General features: G+C 44.8%; 1 protein-coding gene and 1 long non-coding RNA gene across 14 annotated transcripts in view; both read right to left on the bottom strand.

The window, feature by feature from the left end:
• Positions 1 to 7500, bottom strand: part of LOC127005683 (leucine-rich repeats and immunoglobulin-like domains protein 2) — a 51788-nt gene that overhangs the window by 25175 nt on the left and 19113 nt on the right. For all 3 annotated transcript variants that reach the window (XR_007758845.1, XR_007758846.1, XM_050874778.1), the window contains exon 2: positions 6898 to 6969. Coding sequence is in view for 1 of the 3 variants with exons in the window: in XM_050874778.1 (XP_050730735.1) it covers positions 6898 to 6969 (72 nt within the window). In the remaining 2 variants the exon portion in view is untranslated. The remainder of the gene's footprint in view (positions 1 to 6897; positions 6970 to 7500) is intronic.
• On the bottom strand, positions 598 to 6884 carry LOC127005686 (uncharacterized). Of its 11 annotated transcripts, XR_007758853.1 has the most exons (5): positions 3156 to 6884; positions 1855 to 2970; positions 1245 to 1380; positions 1109 to 1176; positions 598 to 1040 (listed from the first exon to the last, which is right to left on the bottom strand). It is a non-coding gene; the product is annotated as an uncharacterized LOC127005686 (long non-coding RNA). The 11 variants fall into 11 exon arrangements; XR_007758852.1 differs by having other exon boundaries at positions 1109 to 1380; XR_007758848.1 differs by having other exon boundaries at positions 598 to 1176.

Below are 7500 nucleotides of genomic sequence, written 5' to 3'. Positions count from 1 at the left end.
AGAGAGGGCAAAAAATATATATCTTGTAATAGTATAGACAGCTAACCTCTCTCACTCTCTCTCTCTCTGCCAACTAACTCTCGTCATCCAATTTTAGTCCACACACACACACACACACACACACACACACACACACACACACACATCCGCTGCTCCCCCAAACAGGAATCGTATGTCCATAGGGTCGTTTTTAACCTTGAATTCAATAGGAACGTCGCCCTTAGCGCCACTCCACCAGGGCCAAGGATGACTAAGATGGCTTCCTTGATGACGTCAGGCAAATGTGTAACTACTCCTATGACGTCACAACTTTTCGACCATTCAGAGGACAAGGTGGGCGGGGCTTATTTGGACCAGGTGATGGGTGATGTGTGTGTGTGTGTGTGTGTGTGTGTTCCACGCCCACACACGCCCACACGCGTTCTGTGTTGCCCGCCCACGCCCTAACCTACCCTACCAAAGAGAGAGAGAGAGAGAGAGAGAGAGAGAGAGAGAGAGAGAGAGAGAGTTGTCCGGTTCATTCCTGGTCTGAGTTGCGATACCACTCTCTCTCTCTCTCTCTCTCTCTTGCAACACCACAACATTGCACAACACCACCACCGCCATATGGATACCCGACTCTTTCCTCCTCCTCCTCCTCCTCCTCTTCCTCTCCTCCTCCTCCACTTCTACCCATCTTCAGCCTTTCCCAATGTCTTCCACTTCTCTCTGTCTGGTGTTAGTGTACTCCATCCTGCTCCGGTAAAGGTTCTAACTCCACCTCTCCACCTGGTCCTCTGTCTGGTGTTAGTGTACTCCATCCTGCCCCGGTAAAGGTTCTAGTTCCACCTCTCCACCTGGTCCTCTGTCTGGTGTTAGTGTACTCCATCCTGCCCCGGTAAAGGTTCTAGTTCCACCTCTCCACCTGGTCCTCTGTCTGGTGTTAGTGTACTCCATCCTGCCCCGGTAAAGGTTCTAGTTCCACCTCTCCACCTGGTCCTCTGTCTGGTGTTAGTGTACTCCATCCTGCCCCGGTAAAGGTTCTAGTTCCACCTCTCCACCTGGTCCTCTGTCTGGTGTTAGTGTGCTCCATCCTGCTCAGGTAAAGGTTCTAGTTCCACCTCTCCACCTGGTCCTCTGTCTGGTGTTAGTGTACTCCATCCTGCTCCGGTAAAGGTTCTAACTCCACCTCTCCACCTGATCCTCTGTCTGGCGTTAGTGTACTCCATCCTGCCCCGGCAAATGTTATAACTCCACCTCTCCACCTGGTCCTCTGTCTGGTGTTAGTGTACTCCATCCTGCTCCGGTAAAGGTTCTAACTCCACCCCTCCACCTGGTCCTCTGTCTGGTGTTAGTGTACTCCATCCTGCTCCGGTAAAGGTTCTAACTCCACCTCTCCACCTGATCCTCTGTCTGGCGTTAGTGTACTCCATCCTGCCCCGGCAAATGTTATAACTCCACCTCTCCACCTGGTCCTCTGTCTGGTGTTAGTGTACTCCATCCTGCTCCGGTAAAGGTTCTAACTCCACCCCTCCATCTGGTCCTCTGTCTGGTGTTAGTGTACTCCATCCTGCCCCGGTAAAGGTTCTAGTTCCACCTCTCCACCTGGTCCTCTGTCTGGTGTTAGTGTACTCCATCCTGCTCCGGTAAAGGTTCTAACTCCACCCCTCCACCTGGTCCTCTGTCTGGTGTTAGTGTACTCCATCCTGCTCCGGTAAAGGTTCTAACTCCACCCCTCCACCTGGTCCTCTGTCTGGTGTTAGTGTACTCCATCCTGCCCCGGTAAAGGCTCAACTCCACCTCTCCACCTGGTCCTCTGTCTGGTGTTAGTGTACTCCATCCTGCCCCGGTAAAGGCTCAACTCCACCTCTCCACCTGGTCCTCTGTCTGGTGTTAGTGTACTCCATCCTGCCCCGGTAAAGGTCCCATCTGATCGTCTTTTTTTTTACAGGAAGGGAGTCACCTCAAGGGCAGAAAACAAAAAGAGAAAAACAATAGTCCACTAACCGATGCTCATACAAAAGAACAAAGGTCAAAGGTCAGAAGAGAGGTCAGTTTCGAGTGGAGAGGTGTCTGATACTCCCCTCGTGACAATGTTGAAGTCGTAGGCAGGAGGAAATACTGACGGAGGGAGGCTGTGAAGGAGTTTACCAGCGGAAGGGATGAAAGAGTGAGAGTGCTGGTCAACTCTTGCATCAAAATACTCGTAAGAACCAGACTAATCCCTTTTGTGACCATACGAGTTATTGGTTGTGAGAATATGTCTGCCTGAATGACTGACTGATTAACTGACTAACTTAAGACGGAGGAAGGCTGTTACGGAGTTTGCCAGCGGAAGGGATGAAAGAGTGAAAGTGCTGGTCAACTCTTGCATCAAAACACTCCTAAGAACCAGACTAATCCCTTTTGTGACCTTACGAAATACTAGTTGTGAGAATATGCCTGCCTGCCTGAGTGACTGACTGACTAACTAAGTGACTAACTAAATATTCGTCTTTGTTTTGCAGCAAAGGAGACAGCACAAGGGCACAAAAAAGGAAACAATAATAAAAAAAGCCTGCTACTAACCTAAGGTCTTTCTTGATTATAAATTTTTCTCTATTGATTTTCTTCTTTCTTTCTTACTAACTACCTGCCTATCTAAGTCTTTCTCGATTGTAACTTTTCTCTATATATTAGTTTTCTTCTTTCTTTCTTTCTTTGTCTGAGGATACGAGCTTAGTCTTACGTTTGTTAATCCATTTGCTCTTTCAAGTGTTTCGTTTCTGATCATTATTTGTCTTGCGAAGTGATTATTAAACATGACCTTGCTTTCTTCACAGGCATATTCACGCCTATTTTGAGACCCTGGAAGTTTCCCGTTCGTTCTCTGTAAGTGTTCCTCAGACTCTCTTAGTAAGCCTTTGACACCTGTGAATCTAAGTTTATTAAAGTGTTCACCGTCTATCTGATCATCATTTGTTGTCTTGCGAAGTGATTATCAAACATGACCTTGCTTTCTTCACACTCATATTCACGGGTATTTTGAGACCCTGCAAGTTTCCCGTTCGTTCCCTGTAAGTGTTCCTCAGACTCTCTTAGTAAGCCTTTGACACCTGTGAATCTAAGGTGGTTAATGTGTTCACCGTCTATCTGATCATCATTTGTTGTCTTGCGAAGTGATTATCAAACATGACCTTGCTTTCTTTACACTCATATTCGCGGGTATTTTGTGACCCTGCAAGTTTCCCGTTCATTCTCGGTAAGTGTTCCTCAGACTCTCTTAGTAAGCCTTTGACACCTGTGAATCTAAGGTGGTTAAAGTGTTCACCATCTATCTGATCATCATTTGTTGTCTTGCGAAGTGATTATCAAACATGACCTTGCTTTCTTCACACTCATATTCACGGGTATTTTGAGACCCTGCAAGTTTCCCGTTCATTCTCGGTAAGTGTTCCTCAGACTCTCTTAGTAAGACTTTGAAACCTGCGAATCTCAAGAGGCTATTACACTGGGCAAATTTTCCGTGAATCTTCAGTCAAACCACGATTTCCGCTGGCGTGGTTCTTATATTTCCGTGGTTTTCTGACGTGTCCACGATCTTCCAAAGCTACGGTAGATTTCACTGAAGGACGACGGTATTACTCACCATCATCAGCAGCAGCAATAACAAGAAACAAATGAGAACCACGCTAGCAGAAATCGTGGTTTAACTGAAGATCCACGGAAAATTTGCCCAGTGTAATAACCCCTTCAGGTGGTTAAAGTGTTCACCGTCTATCTTGATGGTAATGTTATCTGACTTCGTTTCTCAGTACTTTTAAGCCAGGCGTAAATACGTTTGGAGATAGTGTGTCGCCTTGCTCAACTAACTAACTAACTAGCGTCTAACATGTAAGTATTCCTCAGACTCTCTTAGTAAGCCTTTAACACCTGCGAATCCAAGGTGGTTAAAGTGTTCACCGTCTATCTTGATGCTAATGTTATCTGACTTCGTTTCTCAGTACTTTTAAGCCAGGCGTAAATACGTTTGGAGATAGTGTGTCACCTTGCCCAACTAACTAACTAACTGACGTCTCATGATTGTAATGTCTCTTCTAGTGTAGTTTACTGAGTGTCGTTAATACGTTTGGAGATAGTGTGTCACCTTGCCCAACTAACTAACTAACTAGCGTCTCTTGATTGTAATGTTGTCTCCTCTTGTGTAGTTTACTGGGTGTCGTTAATACGTTTGGAGGTATAGTGTGTCACCTTGCCCAACTAACTAACTAACTAACGTCTTTTTTGATAGTAGTGTTGTCTCTTCTTGTGTAGTTTACTGGGTGTCGTGAATACGTTTGGAGGTATAGTGTGTCACCTTGCCCAACTAACTAACTAACTCACAGGCTTTCTTGATTGTAATATTGTCTCTTCTAGTGTAGTTTACTGAGTGTCGTTAATACGTTTGGAGATAGTGTGTCACCTTACCCAGCCAACTCTATGAAGCGTAACTAACCACCTCTCTCTCGATGGTAATGTTATCTCTTTCCTTGTATAGTTTTGTGGCTGTCGTGGTAACTAACTGTCGCCTAACTAACTAACGTAACTTGTCTCAACTGTCATATTCTTTCTTCTTCAAGTTCTTTCTTATTTATCACGTTAATTCTTGCTTCTTTTCTTTCTTTTCTTGTATAGTTTTGTGGTTGTCGTGTTAACTAACTAACTAACGTATCTTGTCTCAATTGTCATATTCTTTCTTTTTCTTCAAGTTCTTTCTTATTTATCATGTTAATTTTCGTTCCTTCTTCCTTCTCTCTTTCGATTCTTCCTCTTCGGTATTTTTTCTTTTTCATGTTTTTCCTTATTTATCACGCTAATTCTTGCTCCTTCTTCCTTCTCTCTTTCGTTTCTTGGTCTTTGTTTTCTTCTTTTTCATGTTCTTCCTTATTTATCACGCTAATTCTTGCTCCTTCTTCCTTCTCTCTTTCGTTTCTTGGTCTTTGTTTTCTTCTTTTTCATGTTCTTCCTTATTTATCACGTTAATTTTTGCTCCTTCTTCCTCCTCTCTTTCGTTTTCTTCCTTTTTCTTGCCCTTAATTGTTTCTCGTCTTTCCCGCCACCTCGCTGTCTTCCTGCCCAGCTTCCCACACTCCTTCAGCGTGAGTCACCCGGTAATGCTGAGTGCTGTGTGCTACCTGTCACGCCCTCAGCACCACGTCAGCACCACGTTATTACCTCCTCAACTCCTCACCATAACATGATCAACACCAAATCAACACCACCTCCTCCTCCTCCTCCTCAACTCCACCTCACTACCACCTCGATAGCTAATACTCATCACCATTTTTCATTACCACTTTTTAGATGTTGGTTATTTCCTCTTCATCACCACCAGTTTCATCACCATCTCCTCGCCTTCTCATCACCATTTTCAACTCCATTTCACCACCACCTCGACTCCTAATATTCATCACCATTTTTCATCACCACTTTTTAGATGTTGGTTATTTCCTCTTCATCACCACCATCATCTCCTCACTTTCTCATCACCATTTTCAACTCCATTTCACCACCACCTCGATAGCTAATACTCATCACCATTTTTCATCACCACTTTTTAGATGTGGGTTTCCTCTTCATCACCACCAGTTTCATCACCATCTCATCACCATTTTCAACTCCATTTCACTACCACCTCGATAGCTAATACTCATCACCACTTTTTAGATGTGGGTTATTTCCCCTTCATCACCACTAGTTTCATCACCATCTCATCACCATTTTCAACTCCATTTCACTACCACCTCGATAGCTAATACTCATCACCATTTTTCAACACCACTTTTTAGATGTGGGTTTCCTCTTCATCACCACCAGTTTCATCACCATCTCATCACCATTTTCAACTCCATTTCACCACCACCTCGACTCCTAATACTCATCACCATTTTTCATCACCACTTTTTAGATGTGGGTTATTTCCTCTTCATCACCCCCATCATCTCCTCACTTTCTCATCACCATTTTCAACTCCATTTCACTACCACTTCGATAGCTAATACTCATCACCATTTTTCATCACCACTTTTTAGATGTGGGTTATTTCCCCTTCATCACCACCAGTTTCATCACCATCTCATCACCATTTTCAACTCCATTTCACCACCACCTCGACTCCTAATATTCATCACCACTTTTTAGATGTGGGTTATTTCCTCTTCATCACCACCATCATCTCTTCACTTTCTCATCACCATTTTCAACTCCATTTCACCACCTCGATTGCTAATATTCATCACCATTTTTCATCACCACTTTTTAGATGTGGGTTTCCTCTTCATCACCACCAGTTTCATCACCATCTCATCACCATTTTCAACTCCATTTCACCACCACCTCGATAGCTAATACTCATCACCATTTTTCATCACCACTTTTTAGATGTGGGTTTCCTCTTCATCACCACCAGTTTCATCACCATCTCATCACCATTTTCAACACCATTTCACCACCACCTCGATAGCTAATACTCATCACCATTTTTCATCACCACTTTTTAGATGTGGGTTATTTCCTTTTCATCACCACCAGTTTCATCACCATCTCACTTTCCCATCACCAGTTTCAACACCATAACAAGAAAGCTTAATCCTCATCACCAATTCATCACCACCTCACTTCTTCATCACCACTTCCAACACCATAACTAGACCCACCTTATCTCGTCATCACCAGTTAAACACCACTTCTAAATCCACTCCACTCAAACTCCACCACCACTTCATCACCAGTACCAGACCATTCCAGATCCACTCAACTCCCTTCAAAACCTACTTCATCACCATTTCATCACCACCATCATCATTACACTCACCATCCAACCCAACACACGCTCACCCCTTTCCAATCACCTCCACATCCCTTCATCACCATTCATCACCAGTCAACACCAGTACTCACAGTGTCTGCAGCACCGGGAGTCCTTGGAAGGCGTTGGGGGTCAGCCTTAGGCCCTTGTTGCCCCCCAGGTCCCTGCAACACCAAAGAAAGGAAGGGTTAGTGGTGGTGGTGGTGGTGGTGGTGTGATGGTAGTAGTGGTGGTGGTAGTGGTGGTGTGTGGTGGTGGTGAGGCAGGGGATGGAAAGGGAAGGAAAGCGAGGGGAAGGGAAGGGAAGGGAAGAGAAAGGAAGAGAAGGAAAGTGTAGGTAAGGGAAGGGAAGGGAAAGGAAGAGAAAGGAAGAGAAAGGAAGGGAAAGGAAGGGAAGGGAAGAGAAAGGAAGAGAAGGAAAGTGTAGGAAAGGGAAGGGAAGGGAAAGGAAGGGAAGGGAAGGGAAAGGAAGGGAAGGGAAGAAAAAGGAAGAGAAGGAAAGTGTAGGTAAGGGAAGGGAAGGGAAAGGAAGGGAAGGGAAAGGAAGAGAAAGGAAGGGAAGGGAAGGGAAGAGAAAGGAAGAGAAGGAAAGGGAAGGGAAGGGAAGGGAAGGGAAGGGAAGCAAAGGGAAGGGATGGGATGGGAAGAGAAGGTATGGTAAAGTAAAGGAAGATAAAGGAAGGGAAGGGAAGGGA

This window comes from Eriocheir sinensis, chromosome 30 (assembly GCF_024679095.1).
Source record: "Eriocheir sinensis breed Jianghai 21 chromosome 30, ASM2467909v1, whole genome shotgun sequence".
Classification (NCBI taxonomy): Eukaryota; Metazoa; Arthropoda; class Malacostraca; order Decapoda; family Varunidae; genus Eriocheir; species Eriocheir sinensis.
The sequence above is the reverse complement of the archived record's forward strand: the minus strand, read 5'-3'. Positions and strand labels throughout refer to the sequence as shown.